At 32.2% G+C, this 20,605-nt stretch overlaps 1 protein-coding gene and 1 long non-coding RNA gene across 5 annotated transcripts in view; one reads left to right on the top strand and one right to left on the bottom strand.

The window, feature by feature from the left end:
- The window catches only part of LOC146996580 (uncharacterized), a 192,948-nt gene that overhangs the window by 145,422 nt on the left and 26,921 nt on the right, over window positions 1-20,605 (bottom strand). The window lies entirely within an intron of this gene.
- LOC118182522 (zwei Ig domain protein zig-4-like) overlaps window positions 1-20,605 on the top strand; it is a 58,736-nt gene that overhangs the window by 31,193 nt on the left and 6,938 nt on the right. For all 3 annotated transcript variants that reach the window (XM_035351875.2, XM_035351874.2, XM_035351873.2), the window contains exons 5-7: window positions 7,268-7,511; window positions 17,857-18,017; window positions 19,389-19,511. In XM_035351875.2, coding sequence (XP_035207766.1) covers window positions 7,268-7,511; window positions 17,857-18,017; window positions 19,389-19,511 — 528 coding nt within the window. The remainder of the gene's footprint in view (window positions 1-7,267; window positions 7,512-17,856; window positions 18,018-19,388; window positions 19,512-20,605) is intronic.

Here is a 20,605-nt window from a genome sequence, read left to right as displayed (position 1 = left end):
TGTTGAGTGTTTATAAAATAATTTCATGTGTACCTGACTGATTTTGAGCTGTAACAATTTTTCGTTTGCATTATGGGGTCCTGTGTTAGAGAGAAATAATATAAAAACAACAATGCTATCTATATACGACTGTTTACAAATGATATTTATTTTTCTGGGCTTTACTTCAAGAAATATATTGATTACATTAATTACTACAATATTAAAATAATTAATTATATTAAAATAAATTACTATTAGAATGTACTGCAATTAATATATTGATCATCAGGCATTTTAATTCGTCACAGGAGACGTAAAAATTATGCAATGTCCTCGCCGGTATTCGAACCCCAAACTTTCCGATAGACGGACGTGCTTTCAATTTGTTACACAATGAAGGCATTTGGTAAAGAGGGTGAAAATATTCGTCACTTGCATTTTAGTTTGAGTGTAGGTCAGCTTTAAAGTCTATTTTCTTTTTTAGAGGGCGGGGGGGACAAGAATCGTGAAAAACTAACAATGTCCGCTTCGGTATTCAAATTCCGGCCCTCCCGATTGCTAGCCGGACGGGCTTCCAATTATGCTTCGAAGGTAAGCGTTAAGGGGAAAGAAAATACATTACATCCTTCTCCACTTAAAAGGCAACTGGGGAGAAGGAGATTCAGTCGCAGAACCCTACTGGTGATGAATTATCGTCCATCACATTTTATTTCGGGAGCAACTGTAGAGGCATTTAGAATTCTTTTGAAGCCGAGAAATAGAAAAAATCAAAGATGCCCTCTTTGGGATTCGAACTCCAGACCTTGTGATTGCTAAGCAGACCTCCTTCCAATTACACCTCGAAGGCATGCGGTAAGGAGACTAAAATACCTTATACCTTCATCCTAACTAATGATTTATCAGTATAGAAATTATACAATATTATTATTTCTACAATTTTGTAAAAATTATAGAAATATCCAATTGTCGTTTCCCCAACTCTCATCCCATCGATGCATGATAATCCTAGTATCTGCCGCATCCAAGTCTGTTGTTATCGCCTGCTATGTATTATTTTCTAGTGCCTGCATCGTCTTCGAAACGTGCACTGCTTAGGGAGTTTTCAAAGGATCAAAAAGTCTAAATCACTTTCGGCTACATGGAGGACGCTGAAAAAGTTGCCATTGGAAAGGGGACAACATAAGATCGCAAGGCACTTCACACCTCGATTATGTATTTCGCGGGAGGTCTGGTACTGTCGTGTTCAAATAATACGTTGTGGCATACTAGATTTGCATGCTGTGACATACTAGACTTGCATGTCTTCAGCAAGTTGCAACCCGAAGCTGCAACATTCCCATTCTAGCATGGCAGTCATTTTCAACCTGCCTCACAAACCCTCAATGATCTCAGTGGCTTTTGCTTAAGTATAAATACGATTGTTTTACAATCTGGTGACACATTTTTAAACTACTCGTGGCTACTTATTATCATCCCACATCAGTATGTACTTATTTATTGACTTCCTCTTGTATATACAGCGAGATCTGTAGACATTTTTCAAGCATTGGCTTCTCTCGTTAATTCTAAAAGCATAGAACTGAAAGAAGAGACTGAAATAAGATTGAAATAGAAAGGAAATGGCCAAAACGCATGTGCAGTGATCTTGTTCGCGAGTGGCTGAGAGTGCATCTGATATTTGAAGCGCGTAAAAGAATAGTAAGTTTTACATTTGGAAATATTAATACTTTAAAATTTTTTCTTGTTCTGTCCCTTCTTTCCTGATCCTGTGCCTCTGCATCTATAACTCCTGCTTAGTTACGGTTCTGGCTGATCGATTTTGTCTTAGTTACCAGAAATTAAAGGTCTATGGCGAGCACATATGCACATTGCGCAGCAAAGATGAATGTTGCCAGTCGTTGCAATGAGGATTTCCGCCATAGGCCTTTTCTCCAGTTCAGTTTCCATTAGCGCGCAAATTCTAGTTGACACTTTCGGAGTTGTAAGCATCTGATAATGGATCGGCGTCATTTTCCATTAAACCTGCTTACTTTTCGTATAAATAAATGTAAATTACGACCTAGTATTTACAGCTGTAAGAAATGTTTGACCTTTTTAACTAGATATAATTTATTTTGGTAAATGAAAAATAAATGCCATTTCAAAATTATATACTTAATTAGTTTTAGAATCTTGTTTATTGACATGTAGCGTGGTGTCTCCAAAATAAAATAAATCTTCATTGAGTTGTGTATTCATTAAAATTTGTGCACTACCTTCCTCACTCTACTAAATGTCTCTAATAGTCTAAATTTTATTAAATAATTTAATTTGTATTAATTTAGCTACATAAAGCAACATGAGTCAAAGTGTATGGTCTGTTTCTATTAAATAAACTTTAATATAATAATTCTTATAAATAATAAAATTATTTATAAGAAATAATAAATAATTAAGTTTTGTTACGAGTTCTATTTTAGCCTTGTAAAACCGTAAGTATCTAGTAAATAAATCTAGTCATTATCACGAATATACTGAAAATAATTATTTCTATTATTTTAAGATATTTTATGATTTTTTAAAAAAAATTTCCTTTCCGAAGTAATTCATAAGAATAAATATCGCTTCTTTATAAATGAGTTTATTTAAATTTGAAATTAAACTCTGTCGCTTTTCTCAAATGAAATATTTTATTTTATATCTTGAAATCATTACAAATATGAACCTAATGTATTCCTACAAAGATATTGACAGTTTCACTTTAGATTGAAATATCCACAATATGGACCTCAACATAAAGATGGTCTCACGCAGAAGACTATTCAGTATTTTTAAAAATGATTTTCAAAGAAAATAAGAAAGGGCTTGTACAACAACAACCTTGCATATATGAGAGCGATTCAATGAAAAATAGTTATTTGTTATTATAAATAAATGTTGTATGTATGTTGCATAATTAATGCTAATTTAATTATAATTAAATATTTTAAATACCATTGTTTGAAATAAACTTCTTTTCTTCTCATGTAAAACTTAAGACTAAATGATATATTATCCTAATATACTTTTAAATATTAGGTTGCACTTCTAAAACGAACACGTTTATAGAAGGTTATTCTTGGGGGAAAACATTGTTTAATCCAACATGGCGTAAAAGGTCTGAAGTCATAGAATTTCGTAATATTATTTTTAATAGAAATGATATTGTAAGGATTATGTTAATTTTATTAACAGTTAAATTTTAAGTTAAAGTTCCTTTCCTGTCAAATTCTTAACTTCAACTTACTACTTCCGGCCAGAACGTAGTTTTGGAATTTGCTGAATATTTAATGAGAAGGAGCGGTATTTAAACCACGAAGTTACTTACCGAGACAGAGAGAGGAACAACGCGCGTCTGCCTTTTTGGCCACTCTCCCTCTCTCAAAGCTGTTATACGCTCGGCCGTACTCAGGCCCTTGCTAAGCTTCGTAGTAAAATAGGTTAAGGGGCCAACTCTCATTGTACCTTGATAGCTTTGGCTATACTTAGTTAGTTAATCTTAGTTTTAGTTTAATTCTTAGTCTTTTAAGTTCAAGTCCAAAGTGCGGACTTTGTTTGTTCACTCCCAGGCGGAGTTTTGTGAAATCTTATAGAAATAATAAAGGGTTATTTACCCTTCTCTCTTGTTGTTTCCTGTCTTCGAACTCTAGCGATTATTCGCTTATCAGTTCCTAGGTTCCTCACTTCCAATATTAACTTAGATTTCAAGTGAGGGACCTTACAATATTATTTTGATGATAATGATTAATGTCATTTTGATGATTTTGATTTTAATGATGATTTGAAACTATTTGAAACGTTACGTATTTCATACATTATTAAAGTCTGAAATGTTGATACAAAACTGTAAATATTAATAGCCCTTGACGATATTAATTTCAATACTAAAATATGCTATAACTAGAAAGAGATAGGTAAGACACATTCGTCTAAAGTATCTTGAAGAAAGTCATACTGCTAAAATGATGGCTTTAACGTGCTATCAACACATCGATAATATTGTGTATTAGCGGAATGAGGAACAAAAGGCAAAATTTCCAGAAAATCTGAGAAGTTACTCTTTCTAGTTTAGTTGTGATTTCTGGTTTAAAGAGTGGGTCAGTAACATACGTAAAGTATCTCACCTGACCTGAAGCACATTTCTTAATCAACAGATTTAACTTCAGCATTTGCTTAATAAACAATTTTAAAAATTTGTTTAATACGTAATACTATCCTCTGAACCTTGCATCTATGAATATCTTTCGGAGTGTGGGATCATAATATTGCTTTAAAACAAAAAAAAATATGTATCAGTATTAATCAGTAATTGCTTTTTAATTATTTAAATTTCATAATTTACAAATTAATACACATGAGGAAATCATCTAAAATTTAGAGAACATTCTATGAAATATAAAACTTTATTTAATTACTTTAAATAATAAAACATTTTAATGCTGTTACAGTGCGTTTGGAAAGTTCACTAACCCTCTCTTAACTATTAAAATTTAATGTAATATAATGATCTCAAATGGTTAATTATCTTAGGGTTCTGCACAATCTTCTTCGACTTAGAAGCGCGCAAGTATACTTCCAAATACAGTGTCTCAAAAAAGTGATGGGACACTTGTGCTTTACAAATGGAAACTGCAATAAAATAAATTTAAAAAACATGTAAACTTTTTGAGGGTGTATTTCATACTTAAATTTAGTAACAATTATTACATAACATACATTTTCTCAAAATATTAAAATATTAATTTAATAAAAATACAATTGTTTAGAACGGAGCAGAAAATGGCTCACTTAAGTGATGGGACACTACGTACTATGCAACAAAAATCGTCTGAAGTAAGCAATAAAAATATCTTTTGGGGTATTTATTTTTACTCAAAAGCAATTCCCAATAATTTATAAAATCGTCTGCAGTATTTCTCTCCAGTTTGTTTTAGAATTTTTGTGTTGTTTAGCTCTGTGCAGCCATGAATGCTAAACGAAAAGAAACTTTGCCTGGAATTCGAAAATTAATTATTAATTTGCATAATGAACGTGGAAAATCTATTAGAGAAACTACTGAAACAGTTAACTTCAGTCATTCAACAGTTTTCAATATCATTAAACGATATAAAAAGAATCATATGATTCAGGATAAAAGAAGACCTGGCCGACCATCAAAGCTATCCAATGGAATAAAGCGAATTATCGTTCGAAATATTTAAAAAAAATCCAAGAATGAGTGCTCCTAAAGTTGCTGCTGATTTACAAGCATTATATGGAGTAATTGTTAATTCTGAGACTATTAGAAGAGTAATTCGATCTACTGGATATCACGGTAGAGCAGCCAGGAAAAAATTCTTCGTAAGTGAAAAGAATTGAAAACTCAGACTGGCTTTCGCAAAATCCAACATAAATAAGAATTCTGATTACTGGAATGAAGTTATATTTGCTGATGAGAGTAAATTTAATATATTTGGTTCTGACGGTAGAATCTTGGTGTGGGGAAAACCCAGGGAAGAATTTCGCAAACAGAACTTGGTGCCAACAGTAAAACATGGTGGAGGAGAAATTATGGTATGGGGTGTATGTCGTCCGCTGGAGTTGGTAATCTTGTTTTATTGACAGTATAATGGAACAGTACAAGTATATTGACATTTTAAATCAAAATTTCAAATCTTCAGCACGAAAATTGAACCTTCATAACGATTTTAAATTCTATTAGGACAATGACCCCAAGCACAGTGCTTTGAAGGTTAGACTCTGGCTGCTGTATAACTGTCTTGAAATAATAAAAACACCCCCACATTCTCCAGATTTAAATCCCATAGAGAATATTTGGCAAGAATTGGAATCAAGAATTCGCAAACACACCATTTCTTCAAAACAACAATTAAAATCGGTGCTTCAAGAAGAATGGGGTAAAATCACAAAAAAATTAGTCGAATCCATCCCAAGAAGATTAAATCATGTTTTAAAAGTAAAAGGAAATCCAACAAAATATTAAAACCTTTTAAAAAGTAAAATTTTTGGATAAATATTTGATAGAAAAGTAAGTGTCCCATCACTTAAGTGAGCCATTTTCTGCTCCGTTCTAAACAATTGTATTTTTATTAAATTAATATTTTAATATTTTGAGAAAATGTATGTTATGTAATAATTGTTACTAAATTTAAGTATAAAACACACCCACAATTTTACATGTTTTTTAAATTAATTTTATTGCAGTTTCCTTTTGTAAAGCACAAGTGTCCCATCACTTTTTTGAGACACTGTACATCGTGACTTATTTCTAGCGTTTCAGGCTAGACAAAAATAAAAGCCTCCGGTATTGCTCCAAATAATTGTTAGTTTTGTAGTGATGAAAGCCAGTTACGTCGCTGTTGCATTGCTTCATTAAGTAGTTTAATTAATTTTAATAACTTAAATTATCATCTGTAGAGAGTCTTTGAAGATTATTTCTAGCATTTCAGTCTATACAAAAATAAAAGCCTGCGGTATTGCTCCAAATAGTAGTTGTTGGTTCTGTTTGTGATGAAGGCCACTTACGTCATTTTGACATTGCTTTATGAAGTAGTTTAGTACGTTTAATAACTTAAAACATCATCTGCAGAGATTCTTTGCAGATTGTTTCTAACATTTCAGTGTAGACAAAAATAAGAGCCTCCGGTATTGCTCCAACTAGTTGTTGGTGTGTAGTATTGAAGGCCAGTTGCTTCATTAAGTAGTTTAGTTATTTTGATTGACTTAAAACATCATCTGCAGAGATTCCTTGCAGACTATTTCTAGCATTTCAGTTTAGACAAAAATAAAATCCTCCGAAAATGCTCCAAATAGTTGTTGGTTGTGTTATTAGACTAGTTACGTCATTTTTACATTGCTTCTTGAAGTATTTTAATTACTTTTAATAACTTAAAACATAATCTGCAGAGATTCTTTCAAGATTATTTCTAGCACCTCAGGCGAATTAAAGCCTCCGGTATTGTTGTTTTCAGGCGAATTAAAGCCTCCAGTATAGAAATTAAAGCTTCTGGTATTGTTCCAAACAGTCAATGCTAGTGCAGTAATGAAGGCTACTTAAGTCATTTTTGAGCTGCCATGGAACAGTTTAATTAGTTTTAATGATTTTGAAGCATCATCTACAGAATTAATGTAAAGATATGGGGCTTACTGTAAAATCAGCATGGACAGTTATTAAAACTAAAGTTATTTTGACTAGTTCATGAAGTTTGTTGTTATATTTCCTTTATAGATCTAACGAAAGTTCTTACAAAAAAGTTTTCTTTTTCAGAATGGTAGAGATGGAGACGAGGAATCTACAGTTGTATCTGACGACTTTTTACAGATTGAAAACAGAGCACCCAAAACAAACATCGGCTCTACGACCAGCAGACTCTATTTAGACTGCATATCTGCAAAAGACGAGGCAGAATACACTTGTGTTGCTGAAAATCCTTACCACAGAACAAGTACAACAACTCAGGTTTATGTTGCGCCATCCAGTGAAGACACAGCATGCCCGGAGAATATATTTGGTGCGTATACCTTAAAACAAATTCAGTTTTATATCAGTGTTTTCTGAGTAATATTGCTAGAATCCCCCCTGGCCATTCATTAATTTATCTTTAAAGTTTAATTAAGTTGTTACTGATTCACAGTGAGGGATTTAAAGGCAACAAATCGTTATTTTAATTTTTAGTATTGTGTCTAGTTGATGTAAATTAAAATTTGTAATATATTCAACTGATAATTTTATAAACATTTGCAAATAGTGAAAGATATTTCCAACGCCGTATATTATATAATTTGTGTAAAATAATTTTTCACAAAACTGTTTATGTTTTACGTTTTTAAATTAAAAAAAAAAACTTTTAAAGGCAAATTTTTCTTGGAGGTGTTAGATTATAATCTGAATTTTTAAATTACAATTTTTTTGTTTATACATATGTTACTGTGAAACACCAAAATCTGGAGAATATCGATTTTCACCGGTGAATGTCAACATTCACATAGTCGCTTGGTGTACGTCCGAAATATTTTCCAAATACTATTATTTCTGAATTACACCGGTCAATGTCGACATTCACTATGTACTAATGGTGAATGTTGAACATATAAGAACATAATATATTTTCTTCTTCGTAATTCAGTCGCGATAAACGCACTTGAGACTTAACTCAAGAATATAAGAATTTAAAACATACAGTACATTCAAAATGAGAAAGGAAAATAATAGAAGTTAAAAACTTACTCAATTATGTGATTCAAATCTTATTTATTGCAACAACTTAAACTATTATGACACTTTGAATTGCACAAAAGGCCCTTGCTTTTACAACTGCATTTATTTGTGGAACACTTCCTTTTGCAATGACACCGTGTACATATACTCCTCTCTTTTCGACTTACACCAGAGTATGTCTGTGATTGTCGTCATACACCGGTGAGGGTCCGGATGTACAAAACTGTAATGCAATATTCGATCTTTCACCGACGTATTTGGTGAATGTTGACATTCTCCGGGGAAAGTCGACATTCTCATATTTCGGTCTTTCACGGTAACATATATATAGAGAGAGAAAATAGATTTGTTTTTCATTGTTAAAACTATTTCCTGTAATTGTGCAATAATCACAAATGATCTTCATTTTTAATCTGAAATTGCAAAATTGGCTTCGCAGGAGAATGTGTGTGGGGGGGTGGAATAACTCAATTTGTGATTTTAGCGAATTCACATTTTGTTGTTGGTAATAGTCTATTGCATTAAGAATGAAACAAACCGGCTCTAGTCTTTTAATGCAATAAAAAATCAGCCAGGTTAATTTATATTCATGAGGAGATTACAATATTTATTTTAAAATTTAAAGAATTTTTAAAGGAATTTATTTTATGGAAAACAAGTGTGCCATATTAATTAACGAGAAACATCCCACTTCATTTACCTTGTATTTAATTTAATAATGTTGCATTTATTTTAAAACACGATACTTTTTAACCCAAAGGGGCGTTATCCCAGAAGGGTTATTAGTCTCGAAACGGCATTTTGTGTCGAATCACTATAAACGGCTGTATCAAATTATTGCCACTAAATATTATCGCCCTGTGTTATATTTAAAGAAATTAAATAATAAAAGACCTGCATGAATGTGTGTATGTTTCTCGCATTGTGAAAAAACAACGATACCTAGATCCATTAAATTCTGAATAACGTAATCCTCCACCCGAAGTTGGGCACCTAGATGTCCAAATCTGGAATTTAGAATTTTTTTTTATTATCAATTTCATATTTTCTAAAACTTTAACGAATTTTTGATTAACAAACTCAACGATTTCAAAGCGAGCAATGGCAACGCTGTACGAAAAAAAAACATTTTTATCTTCAGCACGTGAGAATGTTGTATGAAATCAGTTGACCAAATGAACAAATTCAGCAAAAATAAGAACTAAGCTTCAATATTATGATTGGAAAATAGTCAACATCTATTAGAGTAAAGTATCTTGATCTTGTACAATTTGATTTATATTCAAAAGAAAACGAAGTAATCCTTTCTCCATGACGTATATAAGTTGCAGACGGGCAGATATAAAAACGTCTTTAAAGTGAACAAAGAACAGCACGGAAGTTACTTCAAATCTTGCATGTAAAACGCAATCATCTTAACGGTCATTTCATCTTTCCAGCTGTTATTCAATGTTTTCTTGATAAAAAATGTGTCTAACCAGATGCTAAAATATTTTATTATCAGGACGACATTTAAGGATCTAAGATTTTGAAACATATTATAAATATTCAATACTTCTTTCAACGAATAAATTTTGACGCGTGGATAACGATGTAGCAAAACAATACAATTTCGTCAATTTAAATTTCCAATTTTTCGTGGATTATTTCTTTATTAATAACTAAACACAAGCTGCAAAACAAACTCCAAACTAACGCAAAGGATAGATAAATGTAATTAAATTCAATATCAAATAAGTATCATAGGAAATTATTCCCATTCAGTAATTTTTTTCTCTCTTTTCTTTTTTTGTTTCATAATTTTTTACTTCCTTATACGAAGTACAGCAATTGTTGCAATCGCGAAAAATTTAGGGTGTCGTATTTCAACTAAAATATCCATTTTAATCATTCTCGAATCCATTGGAACGGTTTTTTCTGCTTGGTATCTGTACGTACAAACAGAACAGAGAACTCGTTTTTCCAAAATGGATTCAGAAGGGATTTTGCTTCGTGCTCGCAGAAAAAATACTTTTGCATGATGGAAGAAGTTGCTTGAAAGGGTATATAACTTTAAGAATAAAATAAACCCTCAGAAAAGGAATCATTAAAACATATTTGAAAAGCAAATGTACGCCGAAAGCAACGTGGCAAAAACATCGCGGAATCCACCGTGAATTCAATATACCCTATGTTAAGGAATATATGGCCACTCTGGCCCTCAGATTTTACCAGAACATCCCTGCTGTTTGTAACCCCACCATACCAATTTTGAACTATGATTATAACAGCCGAGCCTTCAAAAAAAGGCCTAGGGCTGTGCTAAGACATCTCACATAACCTGTTGTTCCTACTATTATTTACTCTATGTTTAATATTTCTGATATGTAAGTGTGAATATTTTTCTATGCAATCTACCGCCATGTTTATTTTAATATACCATTTTTGTCATACTGCATTTATGTACTCAATTGCTCGCTCTGCTTATAACTTTGTGTGTTGTAAGTTATGTGTGTCACACTGGACTCTATGGACTTGGTTGCTTAAAGGCATCTCTTTTTTCTTACTCCGCACTTGCCCTCGGCCGATGGGGCGTGCTAGCCACTGCGGTGGCTAGTCTCTTCGGGATCTCCATCAGATTATGCCATCATCACGCATGATTTCACCGGCGCCAAATTAGGAACTGCACTTAATCGAAAATCGTTCAGTCAGATATCCTAGGGTAGCGCTCACGCGCGGGCACCTGAATGCAATGTACAGTGTACTAACGCTTGATCCGAAGAAAACGTTGTCGTGCAAAACATCGCGGAAGAAAACGTTGTCGTGGCAAAACATCGCGGAAGAAAACTTTGTCGTGCAAAACATCGCGGAAGAAAACATCGCCGTTTCATAACATCATGGTACAAAACATGGTCGAAAATAATGCAGTTTAAAAACAACATCGTCGAAAACATCGTGGAAAGAAAACAGCTGCAAATCATCGCAGACATGAGCTTTTCGGACTTTTAAAGTTTTAAACGCTTAGTCTCATAACGAACGATTTGCAAGAAGGAATAAGGAATGCTTTTTACTTCATACTTTTGAATTAACTCATAAATTTTTGCTAGAAAAGTAGGAAGGAAACTTAAACATTAAAAAATTGTAAAATTGTGTATGTATTGAAATGATGAATATTATTCTGCTGACATGTTTCGCAATAACTAAAAAAAGACATCTAAAAGATGAACTGTACTCTCTAGATGAAAATGCTAATGACACTTTAAAAAGGACAAATAAACTAAAAAACTCTGATGTGTACACCACATGACTTCCTTGTACGGAATATTAAATTATACGCATTTTTTCTTGCATTTCCTTTAAACTTATTGGATTGAATTAAATCTGCTTCACCGACAGCGCATAAACCACAACAGAATAAATGCATTCTTTAAAATTCACACTAGTATTTGTTTACCATAGCGACACTCTGGCGCTAGATTGACTTAACAGTATTATATTTCGTTCATATTATAACTCATAATGCACAAAATTTATATAATTTATTAAGGAACAGAATTATCTAATCGTTGCCACATGTTCTATTCAAATACTATAATAAAGCTAGAAGGCTGTATAAGAGAAATTAAGGAAACAAAACAGAAAAGAAACAGTTTTTCACAGACGATTGAGTATTTCTCATTCAATTAATTCAATTCTCATTTCGCGAGAAGGCAAAAATACATAAAAACTCAAAATATCTGTATTAAAAATTAAGAAGTAAATCTTCAGCACTTATTTCCTCGAAAAAATTCCAGAAAGGATTAAGCATGATTTAATTCGCAATAATAAATGAAGGCGTTATTTTTGTTGTTGCGAAGCTTAGTTTCTCCAGATTGGCAACAAATCTACAATTCTGCTGTTTCAAATTTAAACAAATACGTCCGCCATGTTATTTAAAACTCAACCGCACTTAAACAGCTTTTAAATTGTTGATAATTGTACAAATACTGCTTCCAGAATTACGAAAGGCATAAAACCCTTAACCGGAAGATGAGAACAACATAATTCAATCATTTTTAAAGCAAAAAATGTACAATTTACAAACATATAAGAGTAAAGAAACTGAGATCACTGAGCCGGGTAACAGAGTGGATATATATATAAGTATATTTATATACGTTCGGTGCGGCCGATTGCAACCAAAATACGAGGTGCACATCTACATGTTATAGCAGTCCTATATACAAAATTTCAACGTTCTGAGGCTACTCGTTTTTGAGTTATGAGAGATACGTACGTACTCACGTATGTACATACGTTCGTACAGACGCCACGGAAAATTCTCTTCAGAATTAATTTTAAAGCAGTTTTTATTTTTTTTTTGGAGGAAACGAGTCTTTTATTCTGTCCTTACGTACAGATATCACGCAAAAACATCGTTAAATTGCATTCGATAGCGGTCAAAATGGATATTTTCGTTGAAATATGCTGCCTGAAACTTTTCGTGATTACAATACTTCGTACAAGGAAGTAAAAAGGACTTAATTCCAACCAAACGAATTTCAGATTAACAAACGTAAAAGAAAATGATTACAAAGTTTAGTAATTAATTAAACATTTTAATAGAAGCAAGCTCATGCAATTACTCATTTTCCTTTTTGTAATCTTTCAAGCTATATTTTTCATGAAAAAATTACCATTAAAACTTTATAAAAGAGATTAATGAATTAATTACCTTTATTAGTTTGTAAGTTTAAAATTCTATTATCTGCTATAAGAAACATTAGTTTCGTAATTTTGAGTTTTTGAATGCTTAAGTCTTCTTACTCACTTTTTTACCACAAATGTATTAGTTAGTTCAAAAATATGAAATACAAAAGTAAAAGTCCTCATTCCTTCCTGCACTCGCAACTCATTATCACAAAAAGTGTTTAAAATTTCAAAGACATGTATGTCTGTGATTTTTTGTAGCTGCCTTTTATCTGCAACTATATTTGCGACGATGATGATTTTAAAGTGTGAAGTTTCTGAACCATTTTATTTTCCGGAGACGTTTTTCTCCATTATGTTTTAGTCTGTGATGTTTCCACCTTGCTCTCTTTTCTCCCGCGATGTTTTGTACGACAACGTTTTCAATTTGCGTTGTTTTCTCCGTGACGTTTTCGTTCACGTTGGTTTCGCCAGTAAAAAAAAAAATAAAAAATAAAAAATAAATAAAAAAGACTTTTGATCCATGTAAAAATAAGTTAAAATGTAAGACCAGCACACATATGTTATCTGTGATGGCATTTCGAAACTATTTTTGAATATTTTTGAAAAAAGGGAAGAAAAAAATTCTGAACTCTTTCAGATTTTATAATGCGCTTAAAGGGGCGTTTTTTTCTTTCCTACAAACATACATGTTTCGAGAGCATTTGGGTTAATGTCCCTTTAGGATAAAACTATTAAAAAAATAGCATATCTTTAGAATTTCCAGTAGACAGACTCGCGCATTGGAGATTATTTTTTTTCCGTACAATGTTGCTAATGCTGGCTTTGAAGTCGTTGAGTTTTTTAATAAAAAATTCATTAATATGAAATAGACCAATAAAACAAATTAGAAATTCGGGCTCTCAGGCCCATATTCGGGTGAAGGATTACGTATTCAAAATTTCATAGCTCTAGCTACCTCTATTTTTTCACAATGCGAGAAACATACATACATTCATGCAGATTCTTAATTGTTTAATTTCTTTAAATATAATAGAGGGCGATAATATTTGGTGGCAACAAACTGAAAAGTGAAACTGACATTTATAGCGGACCGACGCAACATGCTGTGTCGAGAGTTATAGCCCTTCTATGCTAACTCCCTAAAAACTACTAATGGAAGAAGAAAGTTCTATTGCTCTTTGTCGATACTGAAATATTAATCATAATTTTCGATTAGCGCTTTTTATAAAACTAACAAACCGAGAAAACGAGCTTTCAGTTAGTATGATAATAAAATTTACGTTTTGTTTGCAATTTTTAATATGTAGGAATTCAGTATCGAAAATTAAAGCTAGAATCTAAATCTCTTTTCTTTCTTTTCTCTTTCTTTTTTTCAGAAACGAAATCTCTTTTCTCTTTAAAATTTGATCAAAATCAGCTGTAACCATTGGAATCTGAAATAGTTCGTCTAATCTATCTCCATATTATTTTGTAACTATCTTCATAGATTAGCTCTAGCCGGTTAGATATCGTAGTTCCAGCAGAATTAAGGTAATTGGTTACTGCGTGAACTTTACATGATTTTCTCATATGTAATGTAAATATGAACCACAGAGGCTTCCTCCTTACAAGCAAATAGTCCTTGTATCAAAATCGTAAAAACAACCTTATATTTAGCGTAAGTAACTTACTTACTTATGCTAAATACAAGGTTACTTACTTACGCTAAATACAAGGTTGTTTTTACGATTTTGACTGTCACATTAGCGTGTTTCTCTTCTAGTCTAGTCCTTGTATTTGTCAAGAACAAAATCCAATCCAGTCTAGTTGGTTGCTCATGTGATTATTTCCATGACTGAAAACAGAAATTGAACCAAGTTTTGAACTTTTAAAATGAACTGATGGAAATGGAAAATTTGCTTTCTATATTTCTCAAATCCGGTGAAAAATGCACCATACCTTTTTCAAAGAACAATAAATGTATTCTTCTCTTTTGAACTTTATTTTACTGCATGTCAGTTTATTTCTTTGGAACTATTTCTATGCTACACTGCATTATAGCTTCATATATAGATAAAATAAAAAATATATCTTTTCAACACAAAGTTTCATTGATTTTTTTTTTTTTTTTTTTTTTTTTTTTTTTTTTTTTGTCTTCTGAGAAATTTTCAGCAGTTACGAAATTTCCGAAAGTGCAAAATGAAAGCAAAATCCATTGACACGTTTAATATTAGGTTCTCATCTGAAAAGCGGTCCCAATTCATTCTTTGCTGAAAAGAACTTATACGATTTCAGCTATTTTAGGAATAAATACAACAAATGCTTTAACTTGTAGTGTTCCTTTGATTCGAAATCTCTCCCAGTTAGCGCATCTATGAGCGAAGCCCCGAAAAGTGTGTTATTCCCACAGTTTATTGTTTTCAGACTTTAATTTGAATGGTTCACATCGTGAACAACCGAGAATCCATAAAAATTACATTGTCCGCTGTGTGTTAGCGATTTAGGTTCTAAACTTGTCACTGATTTGTTTTGCTACAAAAGAATAAACCGACGAGATGTGAAATTGGGGTACTTTCTGCTTCCTAAATTACTATATGGCTGATAAAGCTTGCTTAGTTCTTTCAAACAAAATAAGATAGCAGCAAGAATGCGTATTTCTGCTATGTATTAACTTCAAGAAATACACGTAATAACGTTTGCTTCGCTATATTTCTCATTTTACAATTAAACTATGCAAAGCATTTTAGAAAGCTATTAATATAGATTACAGAATTAATGTTATTTTCAGACACATAAAATCCTGCATGCGATCAATTTTTCAAATAAAAATGGTGGATTGTTAATTTCCTAATATGACATATTCCATTCAAACGTTTTGTGTCTTAAATGTTCTGTTTCTAAGACCCTTCTGTTTCTACGGGTTATGATTCTGTTTTATAACCCTTATTCTTCCCTATCTTTCTACATCGTAATTTCCGAAACAGACTTTTGTAGTATCGGAAAAGGTATTTTATTACATTCCGCTTGAACAGCTTTCTAAAGTCCAAGGAGGGTTATAGATCGACATTTGCCCAATCTGCTTTTTTAAAAGTCCAAAATCCCTAAATTCCCTCGATGATTTTGCGTCAGTGGATTTACTAGGAATATGAGTGAAGTGTTTGGCGTTGATACCCTTTTTATTCTCTTTTTTTAGTCCAAAGGGACTTTGTCCCTGAAGGACTATTGTTTTCCTTTTGCGACTTTGCGTTGGTTCACTATAAATGTCCGTTTCACTTTTCATACTGTTGCCACCAAATGTTAAAGTCCTGAATTATATTTGAAGAAATTAAATAATGAAAAATCTGCACAAATTGTATGTATATTTCTTGCACTGTGATAAAACAACGGTACATAGAGCCATCGAATTTTGAATGACGTAATCCTACCGCGAATATGGGCATGCGGAAGCCCAAATTTGAAATTTCGAATTTGTTTTATTATGGATTTCGTATTTTGTAAAACTTTAATGAATTTTTGATTAACAAACTCAATGATTTCAAAGCGAGCAATGGCTACGTTGTACAGAAAAAAAAAACATTTTTATCTTCAGCGCGCGAGACTCTGTTTTGGAAATTCTAAAGATATGCTTAATTTAAAACTATTTTGCGATATTGCTCTTAAACTTAATTTTGTGGTTTAAGTGCGAAGAACGTGATATTTAATAAATAAAAGTACCAAAAAAAAACGTTGAAAAAACGCCCCTTTGGATGTAATTTAAAATCTGGAACCTTTCAGGTTTTTTTTTTTTAATTTTGACGTGTGGCTACTTGGTTTGTCTTTATGGACTTCTGCTATTTGATGGTTCTGAGGGTAAAAAGAAGGTCTTTCATATTTGGAAGTTTGGGTCTAAAATATGTTCCTGATAATATGTAGGAGTTGATCTTAACATTTTTCTTCACTCTCTTTATTTTTAATTTGCCGTTATATGAAAACTCAGTAGCAATCGTAAATCGCTTTGAAAAACTTTCTTTTGATTTTTTTAACCATGTTTTAAGATTTTTTCTCCTCTTTTATGATAATAAATGGGACTCTTTTTATTGTAGTTATGTATTACTTTTTATTGCAGGTGTATTTAACACCCAAGATTCATCTATTGTAATAGTGTTTTTTCATTTTTGCTGGGACAAATATTTCTCATAAAGAATTCTGCAGCGCATTCCGCGTTCGGCGATATATCTTGCAGAAAGACGATGCGCATTATGTTTTCTCGCCTTTCTAATATTCAAATCCGCATCCATCACTTTGTTTGCAATTGACACTGAGAAGTTTAAGGATTTTTCAACCGTCTTTTGACTTGACGGATTTTCTTTTAACGTCAAAGATCTCACCTTTGATACATTCGAAACATACTCTATTCGGAATAATTTTTCCACTTGAAGACAACACTGACTTTTTTCCTGTCTTGTTGACAATATAGCTTTAGATATCGAAACGTCAGAGCTTTCACGGCGTTTTTTAATAACTAGACGCTAATAATTTTCTTCAAAAAGAGCACAAACATAGCCTTCCCTCCACTGCTTCTTTAAAAGCGCCATTTTGCATGAAAACAAAACTGTCAAATAGTAAACGATAATTTAAACTTTCAAATATATATTTGCAATTAAAAAGATTTCGCAGAAGATATTTTTTACAGCAAAGCAAAGTCGTCTAAAAAACGTGCGAACTGCTTCTGTACTTTGCAAACTTCCAAAAGGCTTATTTTTTAAATATTAATGGAAAATTTAATATGTGAACCTGGTCGTGTTAGTAGGCAGGTCTATATCTAAATTTTTATGTTTATTTTCATTGCATAAAGGTAAATTTTAAATCAGTATTTAAAATATAAGTTCCGAAAATTTAAATGCTAAAAAATAAAAATATAAAGCATATTTTCCCTTCTTAGATCTTTACTTTTTATTACAATGTTTCTTAACATTATATTAAATACACACTCATCATTTGATTATTAGGTACAGCTCCCCGGATTTATGCCTGGACCAAGACTATGATTGAAAACCAAGGGCAAGAAACGAAGCTGACATGTCGAGCAAGTGGACACCCAAGACCTACCATAGAATGGTTCGATTCTCGAGAAGAGGAATTGGGAGTCACGGGTACTTCAAAGTATGAGGTAAAGAACAACATACTTTTTCCAGCGAATTATTAACTGTGCAGCATAACGCTGCTTGTTAGTTACAGAATTACCCCAATTCTGCATACGTCAGTTTTCTATACTTTTTTCTCTTCTATTCATAAAATCTATTGTTTAGTCCTTGAGAAGACCTTTATCAGATTTTAATTCTATAGGAGTCTAAGACATTGCTTGTCGCTTTGGTTTATCATGCATCAGTCACAAAATGAAAGCCTTGAAATTTCTTACCTCTTTCACAGAGAAGTCGCCCGAGTATTCCGACTTCGGCAGGTCGCCTGAGCGCCTGCGTTCATTTTTTACCTCATGAATTTCCCCATCACCTTAGTGCATGGTTCATTGGTTTCGCGAGTAGTTCAATGGCATGCCAATCATTTTAAGCCACTTCCATCTCCTTTGTTTATCGTGAACGTTTAGCTACTGATGCTCGCACTTGCAATCCTGTTCTAGGAGAAAACTGCACACATTGGGTGAAGCCGCACAAAGATCTCCAAGAGAGAAGTAATCACTTCACTTAAGTAGGTGATTGTTAACGCTGTAGCATTCTACTTGGCAGGGGGGAAAGAAATCCATTCCAACATAAATTCGTCTACACGGGCGTTTTAAATGTTTGAGGGAGATAGATTTTGACCTTTCTCGGTGGTAAAGGTTTGAAGAATGTGAATTTAAAGTCAAGAAGAGAGAAAATTAATATATTATCTATTGCTAAGTAATGGTCTTTTAATCATTCTTTTAGTATTAATTTCTCTAAAAACGTTTATACGTTAGTGAATTAGATTTCTTTAAAGCCTTTTACTTTTATCAAAACCTATCAATTTTAATTATTGATTCTAATTACAGTTCCCTTATTTCAACATATTTAAAAGATTATATTTTATATATATAACAATTTATTTTTATATATATTTTCTTCAAAATATCGTATAATTCTTTCATACCTTCCTTTTTCTTTTTCTTTCGTTTAATTACATGTCAGTATAATTACTGTTTTTTATTGCTTATTTTATTTTAATGGCGTGTTTCCATCAAAATGAAGTAATACATTTCTTGAAGAACAGGGTAACCCTTCATATTCCCTCGAAACGCATTTTTATATATATATATATATATATATATATATTTAATGCTAATTTAAGATTAAATTTTGTCTCTTCTTAAAATTCAGACTATCGTGCTTCTCTTTTATCTATTATTTTGAGTATTAGTATGCGATTTGAGTAATGTTTAAATAAATTTATATCTCATGATTTATAATATTAGGAACACATGTATTTTTAAGTTGTTATATATCAGTTATGTAAAGACAGAAGTAATATATTCGGATAGTTATGATATATAATTATATTTTCGTAGATTTTGCCCAATGGTGATCTTGTAATTCGCGATTTGACGTGGAGCGACATGGGAAATTACATCTGCATTGCTTCAAATGTTCATGGTACTGCCAAAGAAGAAATATTTTTATATCCAGCAGCTGTAAGTATTCAATAAACATTTCTGTGTGTTTTATATCATTTTTATATGCAAAATATCTTCATCTGCTATGTTTAAATTACTAAAAAGAAGAATTAAATTAAACTTTAGCAATAGGACGGTGTACACATTTTTTTTATTTAAATAATTTTTTAATATTTTAATGAATCAAAGCTCCATTTTAGCGATCTCTTTCAAGAGTTTCAAGTAATATTCATGCCATTTAAAGCTAATGCAAAACACAATTGCCCGTATTTACGTAAACATTTCGATTTTTGGAAAATCAAACAATTAATTTCAATGATTACTTGTGACAATTACCTCTGTAAATTAATATATCATCTCTAACTCAATAAATAGTTACAAGATGCTGAAAAAAAGCAAGTGGTGAAGCTGCACCAAAACAAAAAGGTAGAAAATCTTCGCTTGAAAATTTAATAGATGAGAAATTTATTGTATCCAATCACTTGCATATGGCTACCTGATAAAAAACGATTAGGACTGAAAAGCGCTAATGAACCAGTTTGTTCTTTCTAGCAGCGGTATTAGTTTAAAGGTACATGAAAAGATTATATGCTGTTTGTTTAATAGTGTGGAATGACAGACATGAAAACTAAATTTCAGCTGATGGATTGGATTGGATTATTCAATTACGGCAAAGCACACGAGGGCTAGCTGCCTAAAGGGAGGGATGCCTTCGTGGAGGACTTTCTAAGGGAAACTGGCTCGTATACACGTTACACATGGGGAAAACCACGAAAGCGCCCATGCAGCTATCCCGTTCGCGTGATTCGAACCTCGGACCGAACTACCAGTGTTCGGCGTCTTTACCGCTCGACCGCTGGTGGGCCAATTTCAGCTGATGAAGTAATGTCTTATATGTTTCATATTATTGGGCATATTTAAAAAACATGCATAAAAGTTTTGCAAAGAACATAAGATGCATCGGTTTTTTAAAGCTGACTATCTGGTATAATAATGTAGTTTCGAATATCATCATGAGTCCTAACTAAGATATTTTTAAATGATTAGGGGAAAATTAATAGTTTGTAGTACAAAAATTAGATTTTTTTTCATGTGTTTAAAACCGCTTAATC

Source organism: Stegodyphus dumicola, chromosome 7 (genome assembly GCF_044657685.1).
Source record: "Stegodyphus dumicola isolate Sdum_Otavi_A_Nest chromosome 7, ASM4465768v1".
In the NCBI taxonomy this organism is placed as follows: domain Eukaryota; kingdom Metazoa; phylum Arthropoda; class Arachnida; order Araneae; family Eresidae; genus Stegodyphus; species Stegodyphus dumicola.
The sequence above is the reverse complement of the archived record's forward strand: the minus strand, read 5'-3'. Positions and strand labels throughout refer to the sequence as shown.